This window comes from Anolis carolinensis, chromosome 3 (genome assembly GCF_035594765.1).
Source record: "Anolis carolinensis isolate JA03-04 chromosome 3, rAnoCar3.1.pri, whole genome shotgun sequence".
NCBI lineage: Eukaryota > Metazoa > Chordata > Lepidosauria > Squamata > Dactyloidae > Anolis > Anolis carolinensis.
Genome location: NC_085843.1, coordinates 261,265,694 through 261,287,485, shown reverse-complemented (window position 1 = coordinate 261,287,485; position 21,792 = coordinate 261,265,694). Strand labels below are relative to the sequence as shown.

At 39.1% G+C, this 21,792-nt stretch overlaps 1 protein-coding gene across 5 annotated transcripts in view; it reads right to left on the bottom strand.

Moving 5' to 3' along the window:
• The window catches only part of lekr1 (leucine, glutamate and lysine rich 1), a 100,749-nt gene that overhangs the window by 77,381 nt on the left and 1,576 nt on the right, over positions 1 to 21,792 (bottom strand). For 3 of the 5 annotated variants that reach the window (XM_016992031.2, XM_016992030.2, XM_003218174.4), the window contains exons 2-3: positions 17,736 to 17,816; positions 11,508 to 11,722 (exon numbers count right to left, since the gene is read on the bottom strand). In XM_016992031.2, coding sequence (XP_016847520.1) covers positions 11,508 to 11,722; positions 17,736 to 17,783 — 263 coding nt within the window. In that variant the 5' untranslated portion in view covers positions 17,784 to 17,816. Of the gene's footprint in view, positions 1 to 11,507; positions 11,723 to 17,735; positions 17,817 to 17,853; positions 18,252 to 21,792 lie in introns of those variants that run through there. The other 2 variants (XM_008106121.3, XM_008106122.3) reach the window with 2 other exon arrangements.

Genomic DNA, 21,792 nt, shown 5'->3' with positions numbered 1-21,792 from the left:
CATGTACAGCCAGTTTTCGGATGAGGAACAGGGAGACTTCTCTCCTTACCCAGAGCAGGGCCCCAAAGTCACTTTTGAGTTTCCTGCAGAGCAGAGCGTCATAGCGGGGAGCTCACCCTTGCTCGAGCTACCTGTGCCTCCTGCTAAAACCCTAGGTCAGTCAATCAGGGCCCCAAGGCCGAGCGCTAGTTGGCCCCTACAGACAGCTGCACAGGGAACCATCGATTCGTCAGTGGTCGATGTCATCCCTCCAAGAGGCCAAAGGTTGACGCAAGGTACACGGTGGGAGTCCACTCCACAACAGCAAACTCCTCAATTGTTCCCTTCGACGCCAGAGTCCCAGCTTGTCTCCATCATCAGAAGTCCCAGAAGAGATCTTAAGGACAAGGGTGTCGAAAAGTTTTCGGACAAGCCTGAGGAATTTCTTCTCTGGAAGACCACCTTCCAGAGAGCAATCAGAGACTTAAAGTTATTGCCTGAGGAAGAACTGACTCTTCTGGCTGCATGGTTGGGCCCAGCCTCATCCTCACAAGTTAAGAAGATCTACGCAGCCCACGTAGCCGATCCCGACAAAGCCCTGGAAAAGGCCTGGGCCAGGTTGCAGCAGAGGTATGGGGCCAGTACAGAGATTGAAGCATCTCTTATGGACAAGCTCCAAAGGTTCCCAGCTTTAAAACTCAAAGACTTCAAACTCTTGTGGGACCTCAGCGATCTCCTTGCGGAATTAGAGTCGGCCAAGGAGAATCCAGAACTGCCCGGTTTGAAGTGCCTCGATCAGCACCTGTCCCAGAGGCAGATCTTGACCAAGCTGCCCTTCACTTTGCAAGAACGCTGGGGACAGGAGGTCTTCAACTACAAGGAGGCCCACTCCCAGGCATACCCTCCATTTTCTCATTTGGTCCAGTTCATCACCAGGGCAGCCAGAGAAAGGAATGATCCACAGACGGGCCTCCCCACCTTATACCAAGGGACCCAGCCAGAGAAGGCACCTGAAGTGGACAAGAAACCACCTAGAGAGGCCAATAGACCTGTCAGCGTAAAGGCAGTCGAAACTCAACACAAGACTGACGAACCCAGGTCGGAGGTAAAAGAGTTGCTTTGCCCTATTCACCAAAAGCCTCACAGCTTGGCCAACTGCAGGGAGTTTAGTAGAAAGACATACAAAGAAAGGCAACAGCTAGTTCAAAAGCAGGGAATCTGCTTTAGATGCTGTGGAGCAACTCCACACTTTGCATCCAACTGCAAAGAAAACATCAAGTGTGAGAAATGCAACAGCCTCAAGCATTGCACCGCAATGCACAACTCCAATATCATCTCCCACCCCAAAGAGAACGCTTCACCAAAAGAAAAGTCAGCAGTCGAAGACACCGACAAGCCAGCCGTACCAGAGATGCAGGTGGAGGTTTCAGCAGTCGCCTGCACAGAACTATGCTCTGACTCGCACCAGTACAGAGTTTGTCATCCTATCTGCCTAGCGGATGTATATCCAGCCAAGAGCCCTTGGCTTAGAAAGAGACTCTATGTGGCCCTGGATTCACAGAGCGACGCCTCCCTGGCTACTCCAGAGTTCTTCCGCATGTTTGACCTTAAAACCAAGATGGTCGACTACACTATGACTACGTGTGCAGGAAAAAAGAAGTTGCAGGGTCGCATAGCATCTGGCTTTGTTGTCTCCTCTTGCGACCAGAAGAGACAGTTCAAGTTGCCAGACCTGATTGAGTGTTCCTCCATCCCTCGGAACAAAAAACAAATTGTAACTAGAGAAGTTGTGGAGGCTCATCCACATTTGCGACGGTTAAAGAATGCTATACCAGCCTTTCGGCCAGATGTGGACATTGCCCTTTTGCTTGGCTCGGACTGCCCGAGCTTGTTCTGTGTGAACGACCAAGTTAAAGGACCTCCAGGTGCACCTATCGCACAACAATTGCCATTAGGCTGGACAGTCATAGGCCCAGTGTGCATAAACAAGATGCATCCACCATCGTCGTTGGACTCCAATCAAGCACAGGTGCTTAAAGGTGGACGTCCTACACTTGTGCGCAGTTGCCTAAGTCACATCTCAGTCTACTGCCAAGCAATAACTCCAGAGTATTCCTCCATCTTCAAAGTCTCTGAGAGAGACGAAGCCACAGCGCTCTCGAAAGATGAGCAAAGGTTTTCGGACATTATGAATGCTCAAGTCTCACGAAGTGCAGAGGTGAAAGTTTGCAAGATGACCACAGAAATCAAGATGGGCCAAAGATCTTGCCTGGAACCACACCGTTTTGAACGTTTTTCGGAGTGGCACAGTCTTCTTAGAGCAGTAGCTAGGCTTATACATCGTTTAGCTTGCAAAGATAGTGAGCCTTTACAGGTCCAGGATATGATAAAGGCTAAGAGCGTCATATTCAAGTCAGTACAGAGATCTGCTTTCAAGCAGGAAATAGCTAGGCTAGAGCAAGGGCTCAACATCCCTAATCAAAGTCTTCTAAATGAGTTAAACCCATTTCTAGACAAGGAGGGTATTTTGAGAGTTGGAGGAAGGTTAGCCAAAGCTAAACTCAAAGTGTGTATAAAGAACCCTATCATTGTACCCCCCAATAGCCATATTGCTTTGTTGTTGGTTCGTCACTACCATGAGAAAATCCATCATCAAGGTAGAACTCTGACTGAGGCGACCCTTAGAAATGAAGGCCTGTGGGTGGTAAATGCTAAAAGTTTGGTCAGCAGTGTTATTTTTAAGTGTGTCAAATGTCGGCGACTCAGACGTAACTGTCAGAGTCAGCTGATGGCTGAGTTACCTCAGGACAGGACTTTGACAGACCCCCCCTTTTCCCATGTGGGAATCGATGTGTTTGGTCCTTGGGAGGTTGTCACTAGGAAAACCAGGGGTGGTGTTGTAAATAACAAAAGATGTGCGGTTTTGTTTACTTGTTTGTCAGTACGAGCTGTCCATATAGAGGTTGCAGAGGGAATGGACACTTCATCATTCATAAACGCATTGAAAAGGTTCATAGCCCTCAGAGGGCCAATTAAGTCAATTTGGTCGGACTGTGGCACCAATTTTGCATGTGCAGACCTTAGCCAACCACTTCTGGAAGAGGTGGAAGGCCGAATACTTAAGCCAGCTTCCAACCAGAAGACTCTGGCAAACCCCAAAGGACAATGCCAAGGTGGGAAACCTTGTGTTGCCAAAGGACAAAGACTTGCCCCGCTATGCCTGGCCTATGGGCATTATACTAAAGACCTTTCCTTGCCCTGACGGTAAGGTTAGAAAAGTTCAAGTAAAGACTCATAGTAAGGACAAAATGTCTGTCCTGGACAGACCAATTAGTGACCTCGTGTTGCTTATTGGAGATGTTTAAAGTTTTATACTGTTTTATTGTTGTGTATACAAAGGTGTTTGTATGTTTTTGATTGGTAAATTCCCACATCCTGGGAATTTAGCGGGGAGTGTTCCGTCCCCCAGGACGATGGTTTGCCTTACCTATTGGTCGTTTGTTTGTTTTCCCTCCTTTACATTTTGTTTGAGCCTCTGGCTACAAAAGCCTAGGAAAAGTGGCTTGGAATCTGCAAGAGCTGGCTGCAGTTTTCTTTGCAGTGATTGGTCAAAGAGTGCAACATCTTAGGACCGCCCTTTTTACCAGGGTCTAGTCTCCATTTTAGAGTTTCATTCTGGCTATAGTCTTCCAACGTGCTGGAGCTGTGCAAAGCTAACTGGGACAAATCATCCTCAAAACCAGGCCAATCTAAGCCTATCCAAATTAGATAAGTATTGAATTATATTGATCTGGAATAGGAAATCTAGTTAGAGGAGCAGAGTTATTCCATCACTTCTAGAACTAATCTTTGCTGTAAAGATAGGGAAGGAAAGAGTTTCTCCTTCTAATATAGGCAGCGTGATTAGGGTATAGTGGTTTTGTAATCACCTTTGCCTTCTGGAACCAGGGATAATTCTGTGACTAAAACCTATAGAAATTTGTTTCATTTTCTGCAACTTTAAGATCTGTGCCAGGTTTACAACCTTGTATGAACAAACATCCTTTTTTGAAGTTATCCAGACTCAGTCGTTCAATATCTATAGGACAGCTTATAGGGATTTGCAGTTCGCCCGGATAAAGGACAGCACGTTTCAGTTTTATAGTTTTTTATTGTCCGGCGGACGGCACAATCATCATTAAACAGGAAATTTTATTAGCTAAAACAAGATACTAATAATAATAATAATAATAATAATAATAATAATAATAATTTATAACCCATCCTATCTCCCCTGGGGGACTCGTATCTTATTACATAATGCTTTTCTCGCCTCTTATTTTCTGAAGGTTATAACCACTCATTAGTAACATTCCTAACCACACTTAAATTTGAGATCTTTTAATTAATTAATCAATTCAGATGAGAGGAACAAGTATCCATACAGGCATAACATCATCTTCTATAGGAGTTTGAAGTATAAAACCTCATCCTTGTTGTATATTTCATCTAATGAGATCAGATCTTTCACTGGCCATTAATTTAGACCATCAGAACTTTCTAAGTGGTTGTCCAAAATAAGTTCCATGAAAATTAGATTCCAGATCTGAAACAGCTTCAGAAATCTTATTTAACCATAATATGTATTACATTATTTGTAATATATTGATATAAATCAGGATTATATATGGTGCAATATCAAAAGCAGTGTGGTTCTTGATATTAGATGTTGGAAAACTGCACTCCAGTTCTGCAGGTAGCTGGAGGGCTTTCCATAGGCAACTACCTGGCCACTGTGTGAACTGAATACTGGCTTAGACAGACCTTTACTTTAATCCAACTTGACTCTTGTGTTCTAGCCAGCCATGATATGGCTCTTTTCACAGATAGTTCAATCTATTCTCTTTCCAAATGCCATCCCTGCAGTTTTCCCAAATGCTATTAATCTGACATGCCTACCAAGCATGCTTAGTATTCACTGGGTTATGTATGTGCATAGAGGAAGAGAATTATAAATAAATAAAAAACATTTTATTCTTCTGAAAATCTCCAGCTTAACTTCTGTAGGGTTTGGGTTTTCTGATTATAAAGGAATAGCAGGAGGTGACAAATATGTCATAGTTTTGGGATTATCTGAAATCACAGTTACATTTATTTATGATTATTTATGGAAAACTGGTACTACCACTATCCCTCAGCAGTACAGTACAGTGTTTGATCAGGGGTGGTGTGTTACCCTAAAATGTCAGTAAGAGATATGGATGACAATCTGTGTGACTTTCTCAGAGATTTTAAAAAACATAGACTACCACACTATGTTACAGACTATACTGAAAATATATGCATTTTTGCTTTGCAGATCTGGCTGTAGTGAAGGTATTATTTTAAAACATCAGTAAGCTGATCTTCTTAATTAGCTTCTGTGCACTGACAACCTGGAAATCCTAATCACATCATTTTTGCAACTTTCATTATTCTTTCTTTTATGAATTTATACTGGCACTTCAGGTTTATAGCATTAGATTATATTATCACCAGATTTGAAATGTCTACTGGGATCTGTTTTTTGTACCTCTGTTTATGACTCTTCCCTTGAGTGCTGCTATGTCCAGGTTAGACAGGCCGTTAAAAATGAATGTATTATCTGTTCTCCCCAGTTAAAGCTGATATTTGCAATTAAATGCAACGATTCAATCTAGAATGCTATTGTAGACCAAGGCGTAGCTCTAATGTTTCTAATATTGTACCTCTTCTCCAAAGTTCAGGATAGTATTTACAATAACCTGGACAATTTAGGCTCAAGCATTATTTAGTTTATGGTGTCTCAACAAAGGACTACACTGTCCTTTGCCAGCTCAGTGACTGTTGATTCTAATCCATTGGTCATTATACTATTTATTGCAGAGAGACATACACACAAATCAAGATAGCTTCCTGAGTTCTCTTTGAGATGGTGGCTACAGAGATTATTGTGATAAATGTCTGTGCTTCCGAATTTGCCAGGACATTGTTCAAAAAGTTTTGCTGCTGACACTTATCTGTCCCAGTGAACAAGAATAAGGTTTTTCTTTTCCCACAGATTGCCTGAAATGAGCTAGTGCTCTTCACAATGTATCAGTAAGTATATCCTGTTCAAAAGATCTGTTAACTTTTATCTTTGAGTACTTTATTCTTTTTATGCATTGTGGTTTGACCTTCCACTATCTGCATTTAAAACTGAAAGATGAATTATTATATAAACTTAATTTAGCATGAAAAATATATCCATTTGGCACACCAAATAGCTGTCATGTTTAACATCATGCACAATGGTATTATGTCAACCATAAGACATGATACAATCTTATTTTACAAAAAAGCAATTTCTTCAAAGTGACGAGGAGCACCCTACTGATCGCACTATGGTTTGGTGGGGCTTATTTGATCATAGTGTCGAAATTTTCTATGTTATGTTTCTCACTGTTGAATAATCCCCTCAGTGATATGAGTTGAGCTTCCAAAATGGGCGTTGGCATAATCAATTAAAGAAAGAGTCATTCATTTACTCAGGCAGTTCCCCAATTCTTTAACACTATATTACCACTTCCTACAGATAATTATAACCGGGACTTTGACACAAGAGTTGTAATGGTACTAGCTATTATTACAACTGCTAATATGAGTGCACCTACACTACAGAATTAATGCAGTTTGACACCACTAACTGCCATGGCTCAATGCAATGGAATCATGGGATTTGTAGTTTTACAAGGCTTTTAGCCTTCTCTGGCAAAAAGTGTTGAGAGCTCACCAAACAACAACTCCCATGACTCTATACCATTGAGCCATGGCAGTTAAAATGGTGACAAATTGCACTGATTCTACCAAGTAGATGCATACTACATGAAACTTCTTAATACAGATTCTTTAGAATACAACAATAACATCACATCTCTATGCTCAAAGAGATCTGGTAAAGAGAAGGAAATACTTCTAAAAGGGTTTTGCACTTTCTGTATTTTAATGTAACCTTGTTTATGTGCTGAATATCTATAGTCATTTATATTTTGGGGTGTTGTGTGGTTTCCAGGCTGTGTGGCTGTGTTATAGCAGCATTTTCTCCTGACGTTTCGCCTGCATCTGTGGCTGGCATCTTCAGAGTTGATGTTATCACCTACAAATCTCTACATAGTTTGGGTCCAAACTATCTTCGAGACCGCATCTCCTTCTATCAAAGATCTGCCTGGGAGGCCCTCCTCTCGGTCACACCGTCTCATGTGCAGTTGATGAGAACAAGAGAGAGGGCCTTCTTGGTGGTGGCCCCCTGGCCTTGGAAATTAGATTAGCCCTCACACTCCAATGTTTTCGAACAAACTTGAAATCATGGCTCTTTAAACAGGCCTTTGAACTTGATTAGAACTTCAAATGTTAAAATTTAGGGATTCTTCTCACTGTAGCACTTTAAGTGACTAATATCGAATACTGCCTATTTTATATCTGCAGTAATTGCCGCATTTTAGTGAATCTTTTAAATCAGCAGGAGTTTTAAATGATCTATATATATAAATGAGTAATGGCATCACAGCAACCCACAAAACAACAAAACTACAGGCCCCCCAACTTCGAAATTTGACAACACAACCCATCATCCACGCCTCTAGGTTGATACAACAAAAAGAAAAGAAAAATAAAGTCCTAATTAGAGAGAGAGCAATAATTGTTTTTATCCAACTGCTGCCAGTTTAGAGGGCTAATCTCTGCCCACTTGGTCTCCTAGCCACCAAGGGACAGCCAGGGTTGAGTTAGGGGACAGGCAGATTTAGGCCTCACTTAGGCTTCTTCCAGAGATTATCTAATTTGCACTGGATTATATGGCAGTGTAGACTCAAGGCCCTTCTACACAGCTATATAACTCATTTATAATCTTATATTATCTGCTTTGCACTGGATTATCTTGACTCACACTACCATATAATCCACTTCAGTGTACATTTTATACAGCTGTGAAGAAGGGGCCTCATATAATCCAGTTCTAAGCAGATAATATCAGATTATAAATATACAGTAGACTCTCACTTATCCAACATAAACAGGCCGGCAGTATAAGTGAATATGTTGGATAATAAGAAGGGATTCAGGAAAAGCTGATTAAACATCAAATTAGGTAATCGTTATACAAATTAAGCACCAAAACATCATGTTATACAACAAATTTGACAGAAAAAGTAGTTTCATGCGCAGTAATGCTATGTAGTAATTACAGTAGAGTCTCATTTATCCAACACTCGCTTATCCAACGTTCTGGATTATCCAAAGCATTTTTGTAGTCAATGTTTTCAATATATTGTGATATTTTGGTGCTCATAAATACATAAATACAGTAATTACTACATAGCATATACATATTCACTTATCCAACGTTCTGCTTCCCCGTTTATGTTGGATAAGTGAGTACTATTATTATTATGATTATGATTATTATTATTATTATTATTGTGTTGTGGTCAACTGTGAAAATGAATACAATCTGGCTCCAAGTATTCAAAAACACTAAAATCAGAATATATAAAAATAAATGTGGTATAATAAAACAGAACAATACAATCTCTAAAATCAGAACACTAAATAAAGAACAACACTCTGAAAACAGGGGAATTCCACACAGGAAATAATCAGGGCCAGCTAACACCTCCCAACAAAGTATTCCCATCATCAAAGTCTGGCAAATCCTCTGTTTTCTCAGGGCCACAGACAGTAGAAGCACATAAAATCTCGCAAACAACACCACTCTGAAAACAAGGGAATTCCAGACAGGAAATAATCAGGGCCAGCTAACACTTCCCAACAAAAAATTCACTCACAGAGGAAACAGCCAGGCTTTAAAGCTGCAAGGCCATTACATCCTAATCATTTTCCCTAATTGCAGCATTCATACTTGCCTCCAACAGACAAAAAAAACAATCAGAAATATTGTATATTCACAACCTTTAGGAAATAATATCCCCTGATGGCACAGCGTGTTAAAGCGCTGAGCTGCTGAACTTCTGGACCGAAAAGCTACAGGTTTGAACTGGAGCGGAGAGAGCCCCCACTGTTAGCCCCAGCTTCTGCCAACCCAGAAGTTCAAAAACATGCAAATGTGAGTGCATCAATAGGTACTACACTGGCGGGAAGGTAACGCTGCTCCATGCAGTCATCCCACATGACCTTGGAGGAGTCTATGGACAACGCTGGCTCTTCAGCTTAGAAATGGAGATGACCACCAACCCTCAGAGTAAGACATGACTGGACTTAACGTCAGGGAAAAACTTTGACCCTTTACCTTAACTACCACCAATTCCTCAATACTTTATTTCCCATACCACCATACTTCGCCACAGCAACGCGTGGCCGGGCACAGCTAGTGTCTTATATATGTGTGCTTATGTAAAACTACACTGTGATTGTGATTGTTTTATATGTTCATGTATTTTATTGTCTTTGTGTATTTTCTTGCACTTATAGTGCTTTTGTAAGCTGCCCCAAGTCCCTTTTGGGAGATGTGGCAGGATATAAAAAGTATTATTATTATTATTATTATTATTATTATTATTATTATTATTACCCTCTGAGGCTTCACAGGCCTCAACACTACTACAGCACACAGTCTCTCTCTCTCAAATGTCAGGATGCCATACCAGGAGCTTGCCCTGGTATATATAGACCAGCCTGGCAAAAAGACATGTGATCTGCTTTCTAGCTCTGATTGGCTCAGGCAAGACTAAGGGGGAATTCCCCTCTCCGTGTGCATGAGCACGGCTGCTACTACCATGGTGCAGCCGATTTCAGGCACCACGTAGTCTGTTTCAGTCAAGCCCCATCGCCCACCCCATTTCCAGATATTTGGTTTTCAGAACTGCCAGAATTCCTGGATCCTGTTTTGAAAAATGGTACCAAGTACACCCTTAACACCAAACACTTTTCCAGATGTTTACTCAATCACCAACCCTATACTTTTTCACCTTTTCCCCTCCGAGTTTTGGTTCTGCCTTGATTTTTAGACAATGGAGCCCTTGACTGAACATTTACCAGATTTCACTTTTACTTCTTAAATGTGGTTTTTGCTGTTTCCAGATTGATCTGGATTAGAATTACATTAGCAATATCAATGAAAGAAAAAACAAAGGTAAGAAATCAGAAAATAAAATGGTCAGCAAACCATAATAGGAAATTGTTTAGGAGCAGATCTAATGACTGGTAGTCATAGACAGCATCAGTACTCGTTCCGCTATAGATTTAAAAAGCTTTCTAATCTAATAAACAAATTCTAGGGAATCATCCACAATCATGTCCAAATTAACAATTATGTTTCATGGAAAGCGCTGAGCTGCTGAACTTGCAGACCAAAAGGTCCCAGGTTCAAATCCCAGGAGCGGAATGAGTGCCCGCTGTTAGCCCCAGCTCCTGCCAACCTAGCAGTTCGAAAACATGCCAATGTGAGTAGATAAATAGGTACCGCTCCAGCGGGAAGGTTATGGCGCTCCATGCAGTCATGCCGGCCACATGACCTTGGAGGTGTCTACAGATAACGCCGGCTCTTCGGCTTAGAAATGGAGATGAGCACCAACCCCCAGAGTCGGTCACGACTGGACTTAACGTCAGGGGAAAACCTTTACCTTTTATCTATACAAGGAGCACTTTGAACACTTAGGAGTGTAAAATGCTGCAGAGATATGATTATTAATGTGAATGTTTAAGCTGTACGGTCAGCCAAAGTACAAAAATCACTTTTTTAAAGCTCTGACTAAACCATGGCTAAATATTGTAAGAAAATGTTTAAAAGCACTTCACTGACTAATGCAGGAAGGTACAAGGACTATCTAGCACAACCTTCTACCATACAAGAATATACTGCTAAATCACTCCTCAAAGATGCCAATTTAATCACTATGAAGGAGAGTCCACCAAACTCTAAGGCAGTCAACCCCACTGTCAAACAGTTCTTGTAATCAGGAAATTATTTCTAATCATTAAGTAGAATCTCTTTTCCTGCAATCTGAATAATTTCTCCATTCTCAACATGGCATTCCTTCAATTGTAATGTAAAAGGTGGAGTAAACATTTGCATCACAAATGGAGGAAGAGAAAGCTCTTTCTTTCCTAAAATGACTCCTGATTTATAAACAATAAATCAGGGAATAAATAACAGTTGCACCATAGTCATGATTAAGAGCAAATTAAGAGCCAATTTCCCATACTATACTCAGAATGGGAAAGTCATAGTCTCACAATCCTCTGCACACAAAGACAATCATTAAGGTACTTAAACTATTAGTATTTCAGTTTTACTCCTCCTACAGTAGATTTTAAAATCACTTTCCATCCTCACATACCCCATGCAATTGCTAATATACAAATGAAGCAGCAAAAACTGGCCTTTGAAAAAGATTTCAAACTGTGGCTTAATTAATATGAAATCACCTAGAAAACACCAGTGTATATAACGCAAGTTGAGTTTGGCAAGACAAACAAAGCTTTCTCCTGCAATATATTAATGAGTGTGTTACTATGGATGAATAATGTCTTCTCACCTTTCTGTTTTTGATTTGCTAGCTGCTGTGCACTGCTCAAAGTCTTGACTTAGGCACTGTAGTTTTTCTTGAAGTATTTTCTCCCGTTCAACATTTCTTTCATAAAATTTAACTTTCTCTTCCATCACTTTTAATTTTTCTTCAAGGAGCTTAAACTCATGAAGGATCAAATAACTGATTCCACAGTATTTACACACTGTCTGATCCCGGGACATCTAAAAATAACAAATATAAGAGTATAAAATATGGTGAGCATTGCTTATATTGTAAGCAATATGTGTACTAAACACACAGGAAACAAAAAACTGTTTTATATCAAGTCAGATTTTTAAGCCATCTAGCGAAGTACTGTCCACTTTAACAGGCCGTAACTCTCAAGAGCAAATGGGGATATCCAGTCCTCTCTGGAAGTTGCTGCACTCTAATGTCTGAAGGGCCAGATCTGCCATCACTGTTCTAGGGTCTTAGACAAAAGTTTTTCCACACGCTGAATGGAGATGCATGCAAAGAATAAGGTCCGTCACTGAACTACAGTCTTCTTTGAATGATTACACTGGCCTCATTTTTTTTAAAAACAAAGAAATCATCAATATTTGTTTCATCAGCACGAGCATACTGCTGTAGTAGTCAATCTGAAAAGAAAAAGATTGCAGTCAGAGACAGAAGCTTGCTACTTATGAGCAAGAAGAATTCTGATAAGTATGTGCATGGAAATCTCTTTCACGCAATAGGTTTTTTCTCCTTTTCTACTAGCTGTAGCAACTTACAGCTGACTGGTAGCAATGAACAAAATGCAGTAGAGTGGAAGCATAGTAACCATTTCCACAGTGTTGCACTGTCCAGAGTTGCAATATTTTAATCTGCCATCTTCACCTCTTGATGATGGTTAGTGACTAACATTAGCAGGGAATCAGAGCAGAATGAGGTCACCCTTGCTACTGAGGGAGGACAAATATTCAAGCTTGGTCAAATACTACTAAAGCTATGAAAGGCACTCAAACAATTTTTCACATACCACACAACTTAATAAGAGAGGAAGCACTTCCCTTTAAAATTCAAATCTCATTTTTCTTAGAAATTCTGTTACATCTCTCAAATACAACATGTACTTCAAATAAAGTCTTGTAACAGTTGCCTGACAAAGTCACATTTATGGTCCACCAAAACTATGAGTAGGTAGTGTTTCAGTGTAGTGTACTGCACATGGTATTTATGAGTCACACAGAAACTATGAAATTTGGATGGTGTGAGATTAATCATTTTAAACCGGATGTTTCTCAATACATAATTACATGTTTGGATATACCTGAGTTCCTTACAAAAGGAGGTCAGCTTTATTTATGAGCTCTGCCATTTCTTTTTTGAAGTTTAGTTTTCATAATTGCCTATCAATAGATCACAACAGGTTTGAGTTCTATACATGTTTGGCAACAGAAATGCTGAAAAAAAGTTACCTAAGCACACTGTATTTGTTCTACTATATCAGTGACTCAAAGTTTTAACATAAAAACTATCAGATGGAATCAATGCTCAATTGACAAAACATCCCTCATGCATGTTTCTATCTGCATACCTGGGCTCTCCTTAATCATAGAGTTTGTGGTATCATCCTGCCTCCTACACAAAAACTCACTACTGCAGGGATACCACTTTCCTTTCAGAGATTGCAGTTGTATGCCTTCCATTAGTTTCTTGCCGAAGGTCACCCAACAGGTTTCCAATAGCTAAGCAGGAAATTGAATCCTGTTTTCAAGTCACAGCCCTACCCTCAAATCGCTACACCCCATTGGCCACACAGGAAAAAATATGGGATAGTTGTTCTATTGATAGTTTCTGTTAAAGCCAACTCAATAAATCAACTGCTAAATAATACATTAAGACTTCCTAAATGGATCTACTCTAGTTGAGACTATGACCAGGATTCAGATCTCATAGCTTAATATTTCCTATACATTAAAAACTAGTTACATGCACAAAGAAAACAAGTCAGAGCAAGTTGTATTTCAGCCTCATAAGAATGTCATGCGTCTAAGCCTTAGAACTAGAAGATCACAGCATACTGTGAAGATGCATGTAACAAATCACCCTGCTGACACTATGAAGATAAATGTCTAGACAAGAATAATTACCTGGATATCTCATTTATGTCACCTTGAGTTCTATAGCAGATGGGACCCGAAGTATAAAATAAAGTAACATGGATAAAATAATCAAATTATAGAACACTTTTGAAAGGAATATAATTGCCAGAGTGCTGCATGAAACTAAAACTGCATTTTGTTCAAAGATAGACAACTTTGGCCCATCAAGTGTTTTTGGACTGCAGTGTTCACAGTCTTTCACAATTGACAATACTATCTAAATGATGGGAATTGTAAGTCAATGCTATCTAGGGTTACCCATCCCTGAATTACTTTATTTATTTTCAACAAAGTTAAGCAGGTAGTTCTGGAAGCTTACACAACATGCTTTTCACAACATCAACCCAATACACATTACCTTTGAACGTGGAAGTAATATCATATGAATATTGGAGTAATGGGTTACAACCAGGAATCAAGGATCCTGGGGTGGAAGGCATACATACAGTATTACGGAGAGGTATAAGAATATGACATGTAAGAAAGATCAGAGTGAGGGCAACACAACAGAGAAGAAGTAATAGCAAGGAGTGATGTGAACTTAAAGAACATGTCTACAATCGAAACTGAGTGAATATGCCATAATAAATTAGTGAACGACTTCTCTAAGTTTACCAGATGTCACCAGAGGGCGAACGGCAATCTGTGCCCAGCCTAAGTCACCACAAAGCATGTTAAGGCATTTTAAGATTTATTAAACTGATTGCACGGCATGAACTCTTCCCCCAAAACCTACTGAGGCAAAATTCATCATCAAATTACCAAATATATGTATCAAAGAAAGTATATCCTAAATAATGTGTCTTGCTTCAATAAATGAAGACTTCTTTCAACTATTGTACAAGTATTTTAATATTTTATTTTGTTCAAGGCTTTAAAAGATTTGGGATGTTTCAAATTCAAAGAGAGTAAAAAATGGGGACAGAATGATGGATATCAGATACGAAAGCTCCTTGAGAAGGGGAAAATATTGTTAAAATGTCAGCAAATGGGGGAAGAAAGAAAAGAGAAATGTAGTCAAGTTCTTTTGCAAGAGTCAAAACAATGAGCATTAATAGATTTAATTAAGAGACAAGCCATAACCAGATTAAGGATTCCAATGACATGCCTCAATGTTATTCATTTTAAAACATTCTTTCAAAAAACAACATGCCTGAGACCTGGTTCCAGGGTTGCTACACGAGCCTTTAGTTATCCTAATTCTTCCTTTTTGCCTCATGAAGGCTGATCATAGTTACAGTGGCTTTGAAGGAAATGAAAAATTAATTCTATTTTTCCTGGCAGTTACAACCTGTGCTTAGAAATATGAAACTGTTATTCAGAATAAATACCATAAGGTTCCAAGGTACTAAAATTACTTATTGAAAGGGGACAAACCGAGCTGTAATGTGAAGGGAAAGGGAGGGACTGTTATCCTGAAAAGAACATTGTGATTTCTTGCAGCACTATTGCTTCTGTCTCTCAAAACAATCAGTTTTAGACATTCCACTTTATGTCTCCACTTTGAGCAGAAATGATGGGTGAAGGAAAGTGTGTTTAGGATCTAACTGAAAATGTGGCAAAATCATTTATTTTTCCATAGTTCCTATGGAAAAATAAAAGAAATCAGTGTTGTCAATAAAATGCAGTTCCTTTAAATCAAGAATTTAAAATATTTCCTTAATCATTTGTTTTTCATGAAATTGATTGCCTCCCATGTCTACCACTAAACTCAAGCCAAAGATGTGATACATTTATCATCATGAATCAATTTAATAATAAAATAATAATAATAATAATGTATTTCTTATAACCCGTTTCCATCTCCCCCAAGGGACTCGGGGCGGTTCATATGGGGACAAGCCCTAAAACATTGGCTTGATGTACAATTTAAAACATAAAACAAATTACAGAATTAGCATGATACAACAATTATTTAAAACGACATTAAAATAAACACTACCATATTAATTAGAAAGCGGGGTGGAATTATTCAGGTTGCATAAGAGGGGCACGCTGTGCAGCCGTAAAAATAATTTTATGCTTATGCTTGAAGCAAATGAATTCCTTTAACAGGAAACTAAGTATGCTAAAATATGTATTTTAGATATAGGTCAGATGACAGATCATCTGCTATCTGAAATTATTTATCATCTACTCCCATACTTTTTATCCTGGACTGGAGGAATTCCTGGAGGAATTCTTGAAGTAATTTTCAAATCTCAGGGAACCATTGTGTAAGAATTGATTATATTTAAAGCTCCAATCAAGTTTGAATAATTCCAATATACTTTATGTATTTGTGTATAAGTCTAGACATTTACCCCGCAAAAAATTGGATTGACTCATCCATGGGTCAACTCCCTTCTCTCTGAGTAACGTAGTGAAAGGCAAGCACTTAGTCCATTCTGGTAGAACCTAAAAGAAGCAACAACCCCTATACTGTCTCCACCGTGTTGCAGCTCCTGGCCATTTTGAATGCCTAGGTGGGAAAATGGTGGTATCCAGAGGCAGATGGTCCCCTGAGATGCCATTGGTGTTTTCCCTTCTCCACAGAATGATCCTCAACTTATCCATGAGTCATATAAAAATACATACGTTTGACCCCAAAGTGCCATCGACTTATACACAAGGTGGATTTATACAAGTGTATATACAATAATTTCAATCATGATTTCTCAAGGTGCCCTACTGCTTCTTGAAGAACCCCAGAGTTCAGGGAAACCTCATCTTACTAGTTTGCTGGAAATGTTATTGAGAAAGTTGTTCTGTCTTTCTTTGTAGAAGAAGAAATATTTATATAAACAGAATGGCCATGAGCAATTATGCATTGAAAACATGTGAAGGGGAGCAAGCTAGCTCTGCCTCTTTTGACACTACAGGCAGACTTCAAGTTACAAACAAGACAGGTTCTGCAGATTTGTTCATTAGTTGAATTGGCTTTGGATAGCATAGGGAAGAGTTAACACCGCTGTATCATTTCTTTTGCTGTTTGTGCTCCTGATTGGTGAGAAAGCTTTAGTGGAGACACCTTTTCCCTTGATAACTCTTGCAGGAATAAATTTCCATTCCTAGAGGAAGATTTCTTCTCAGTTCCTGTTATCTTACCCCATTCTTAAGAATGAATTGCATGTAAGTCAGATGTTTGTAAGTTGGAGACTGCCTGGATTTCTGCTCCTATGGCAGATAATAGTCTGAAAAAGAGAGCTTTGTCCATCTGTGAAAGCTATCCACATGATTACAGGATGAAGAGAGTATTGCAATCAAGTCTAGAGACCCCTTGTAATCAAAACAAACTTTAGCATTTTTTAAAAAAGCTTTTTTTTGCCTCAAAAATGTCCTTTAGCAATGCAGGGAGAACCCAAGGCATGGTGAGAATGCCCCATTCCCTCTCAAGAGAGAATGCCCTACATGGTTTGGGTCCAGGTTACCTATAGGATCACCTTATTCTGTGCAATCTGCCCTGAACACTGAGGTGCTCTGGTAGGCATCTGCTACAGCCTGCCAGAACCCAACAGGCAACCGTCACCCAGAGGACCTTTTCACCGGCCACCACAAGACTGTGGAAAAACATGCAGGAAGAGGTCCAACATCTAGATCAGCTGTCACAATTTAAGACACAAGTGAAGAACAATCTCTTTCGGCAGGCCTATCCAGACAGTTTTAATGACGAATGTTTAACTTGCATCTTATGTTTAATCTCTGTTTTGTGATTTTTATATGTATTTTGTAAAAATATGTTTTAATATGTGTATTTTAAAGAATGTTTTTAGGTGTGTTTGTGAATGTGTGTTTTAGCAATGTTGTAGTAGTCTGCCTCGAGCTGTGAGGAGAGCGGGCAAGAAATAATAATAATAATAATAATAATAATAATAATAATAATAATAATAAGCATTTTGTCAACCCATGATTTAAAGCTATAATTGCAGAATACACTTGAGTGTGTACACATGCAAATATCAGTAGTATTGAACAAGAGAGAAAAATGAAAGGGAAATACAATAGAAGAACTGGCTGATATGTGATAATGAACAGATGGGAAATCAAAACAATAAAACATCATGTCAACATGTAACAGTAGCCATAACATTTCCCTCCAGTAGCATACCTTCCGTATTTCTTCAGGCAATGGATGCATTGGAATATGTCTATCCATGACTGTCAATAGTTATCAAACTGTCACAAAAACCTGTTAAGATATTATAAAACAGATAAAATGAGCTTACTTTGCCAAGTCTCTGGTTTTGGTTTGCCAAATCAAAGGAAATAAGTTATTCTAATGATGCAACGCAGTAACTATATCCAGATGGGTAAATGTATTTATATAAACCATTCAGCTGTAAAATGAGCTGTTTGCACAGAAACGCCTCTGCTCTGCATTCACACTGACAAGCACCTGTTATATGGGGAGGGGGAGGCATGAACTGACCTCTCCCTAAGAGGGACTGATTCGACAATCATTAATGTTCATAGTACCGACCCAAACAATTTGAATCTATTGAAAACACTATTCGTAAGTTTCTAGAAACGTCAGGCTTAGCTGACAGGCATGTTGAGCAAATTAAAGAAACGTAAATTGTCAGAAGCCTCTGAACTCTCCTGAATGCAGCACTTCACCCAGTTTAAAATGAACTTTCTTGAAATGATTGCTGCCTAAAACAGCTGTGCAGTAATTGCGACCTTGGAATTGAACTACTGTTATCCATATTGTCATAGAATATCTAAGATTAAAACATAGTTAAATTCACTCTCCTATTAAATTTGATTTAGTATACTGTAATGGAAGTTTCACCTCAGCCTTTCTCACCCTTGCTTTGTCAAATAATGTACTTATTTTCTCTTGGCTCAATCTTTGATAACTGGAAGTTTAAAAAAAAAGATTATCTAGTATACAATTTTCCATTTGTGCTTATAATGGTCACATTTTAATCTCGCTCCTTTCCTTTTTCTTTAGAAACATTCACAAAGATCATTTGGCTAAGATAATTTTTAAAAATACTTTTAATAGGAATTGAATGCAGCCTTTTTATCATGCAGTGTCATTCGGAGGTTGTGAATTACAATTACAACTCCTATTGGCATGGCTGGGGATGAGGGATGAAGGTGTATGTAATCCAAAACATCTAGATGTCACCACATACTGGAAAAGATTTATTTGAAAGCCAGTTTGCTAACTCTATACATATTTTTCCTTAACATGGCAAAATGAATGACACTATGGAATACCAAAGAAGTTTGAAACCCTAAATGTAACAGCTGTGAAGGAAAGAAACTCAAATAAGACAAAAAAAATAAGTGTTTTTGTTTTGAATGTCAGTGAAAAAGCAATGTTTTGAAGTTGTTTGCTTAGAAACATTTTCAAGTTATAAACTGAAATTTAGACAGTTCTTTATGAGTGATGATCAGAAATACTTTCGGCAAACTAAAGTGTACAATTCAGGGTATACATTTTATGGTCAGTTCATTTTTTAAAAAAATCAATCAGCTACCATGAACTTCTCATTTTTATTTTTATTTAGAAAAACTTCACAAAGATGATTTGGATAAGATATTGTTTTTCCTGATATTTTGTTGCTGTTATTTAAGAAAGCATCATTAGGGAGCCTTTGGATTTTCTTATTGCCTCTATTGCTATCACATTTTATATATGTCACATCTTGCTATCCTGAAAGTGTTTGTTAAGGACCAAATGTTACAGGAAAAACAGAAGGGAGAAAGAAATATCCTAGTTCATTTACTATCTTCTCTCCTCATACTGCGTAACAGGTGAAGCCTTGCTCATTGTTTACAGTTAAAGGAGAATAATCCCTTGTTATCATGATAAAGCCAGTGGGACACAAGAAATTACCTCTTGTTGGGTTTGTAAGACCTTTAATGTGCACAGCTTTTATCTCTTTGCAATAAATACAGTCACCCATTTCCAGTTCACTGACACTTCCTTCATCTGTGAGTCAGTGCAGCTCACGCAATCCATTGTTTCAAATTCAAGTGAACAGACCTTCCTTCCTTGACCATACACTTATATGCACATATATAATGAGTAAATTCAACAATCATGGAGAAAGCTGACAAGCAGTTTCCACTACTGCAACAGTTCAAGTCAGAATATTTGCCGGAACGGGTAGCTTGTCATGCACACAGCTGCACATTCTGCACGTATTTTGACATGTGTCCTATGATCAGCATGGATACAGCTCTTTCCATTTTATTGAGACTCAGCACTGGGTAGTGTTTACCATTTTGGATTTTAATTCAAATTCCTAGCTGCTGTGAAAACCATTTGAGAAGGTCATTCACTTCCACCCTTAACCATTGGTTAAGATAAAGATAGAAAAGGGAGGAATCACCATAAATAGTGGCATTGCTAGATGGGACAAATTGCAACAGGTAACATCTTCAGAGGGGGAGGCACCAAAATGATTGTCCTATAATTTTTTTTGGCAATTTCTGCATTTATTTTTTACAATAAAAAATAAAATAAAATCAAGGCAGAAAATTCCATATCTGATTTGAACTGGGTTATCTGACTCCACACTGACAATTATTTATTTATTTACAACATTTATATCCCGCCCCTCTCATCCTAAAGGGGAATCAGGGAGGCTTACATGAGTGACATTATTCCATGCCTGAACAAAAACAATTAAAAGGAATTAAACAATTTAAAACATTAAACAAGATTAGATACTATTGTGCATAGATCCAAAGCCAGATAATAAGATAATCATATTCATCAATCCAAAGCCAATTCCAACTATATTGCACAGGTAATTATGCTGGGCCAAATGCTTTCTCCCAAAGCCAAGTTTTCACTTGTCTGCAAAATGGCAGGAAGGGCTCAATCTAATCCCACTAGGGAGAGAGTTCCATAGCTGAGGGTCCACCACTGAGAAGGCCCTCTCTCTTCCCCACCAATTGAGCCTGCAAAGGGGGTGGGACCAAGAGCAGGGCCTCCCCAGATGATCTTAACCTCTGTGCACCTCCAGGTCAAAGCAGAAAATGTGGGATTTTATTCAGCGGTGTGGAATGGGCCTCAGATATGCAAAATACTTTTGGTCCCAAGCATTTTGGAAAAGCAATACTCAACCGGGACTTCAAAAAAAAAAAAACCCTTAACCAAACAAAAAAGGCTTTTTTTGCCAGTAGCAAGATAACAAGGAGAGAGAGTTAAAAAGGCCTCATAGGGAAGAAATTGGCACCTGTGAGCCAGCCCTGAGAACGCTCTGTCACATAGCATATTTTTATTACCGGCAGTTAAAGACTATTGGGCAGGCATGGGCAAACTCCAGTCCTCCAGGTGTTTTGCATTTCAACTCCCACAATTCCTAACACCCTACCAAATGGTAAGAATTGTGGGGCTTGAAGTCCAAAACACCTGGAGGGCCAAAGTTTGCCCATGCCTGCTATAGGGGCACTTCTTAGGGTCACAGCCACTGCCAGATTGAAATTAATATAAAAGATAATGGTGCAATTAAACTACAGTAGAGTCTCACTTATCCAAGCCTCGCTTATCCAAGCTTCTGGATTATCCAAGCCTTTTTTGTAGTCAAATGTTTTCAATATATATTTTGGTGCTAAATTCATAAATACAGTAATTACAGCATAACGTTACTGCGTATTAAACTACTTTTTCTGTCAAATTTGTGGTATAACATGTTTTGGTGCTTAATTTGTAAAATCATAACCTAATTTGATGTTTAATAGGCTTTTCCTTAATCCCTCCTTGTTATCCAAGATATTCACTTATTCAAGCTTCTGCTGGCCCGTTTGGCTTGGATAAGTGAGACTCTACTGCAGGGGTCCCCAAACTAAGGCCTGGGGGCCGGATGCAGCCCTCCAAGGTCATTGACCTGGCCCCTGTCCTAAACTTTAGACTTAGGGTTGACCTAAGTCTACCTGGTCTTTGGAAGTCTCTTTGCTTACCTGTGGTCTTATGAGATCATCTAGATGGTCTTTGAAGGTCTCTTTGCTTAGCTATGGCCTTATGAGACCATCACTTTCCTTACCTGTGGTCATATGAGACTATCTCAATGGTCTTTGAGGTCCCTTTCCTTATCTATAGTCTTATGATGGCCTTATGAGATCATCTAGATCAGGGGTCCCCAAACTAAGGCCCGGGGGCCGGATGCGGCCCTCCAAGGTCATTTACCTGGCCCCCGCCCTCA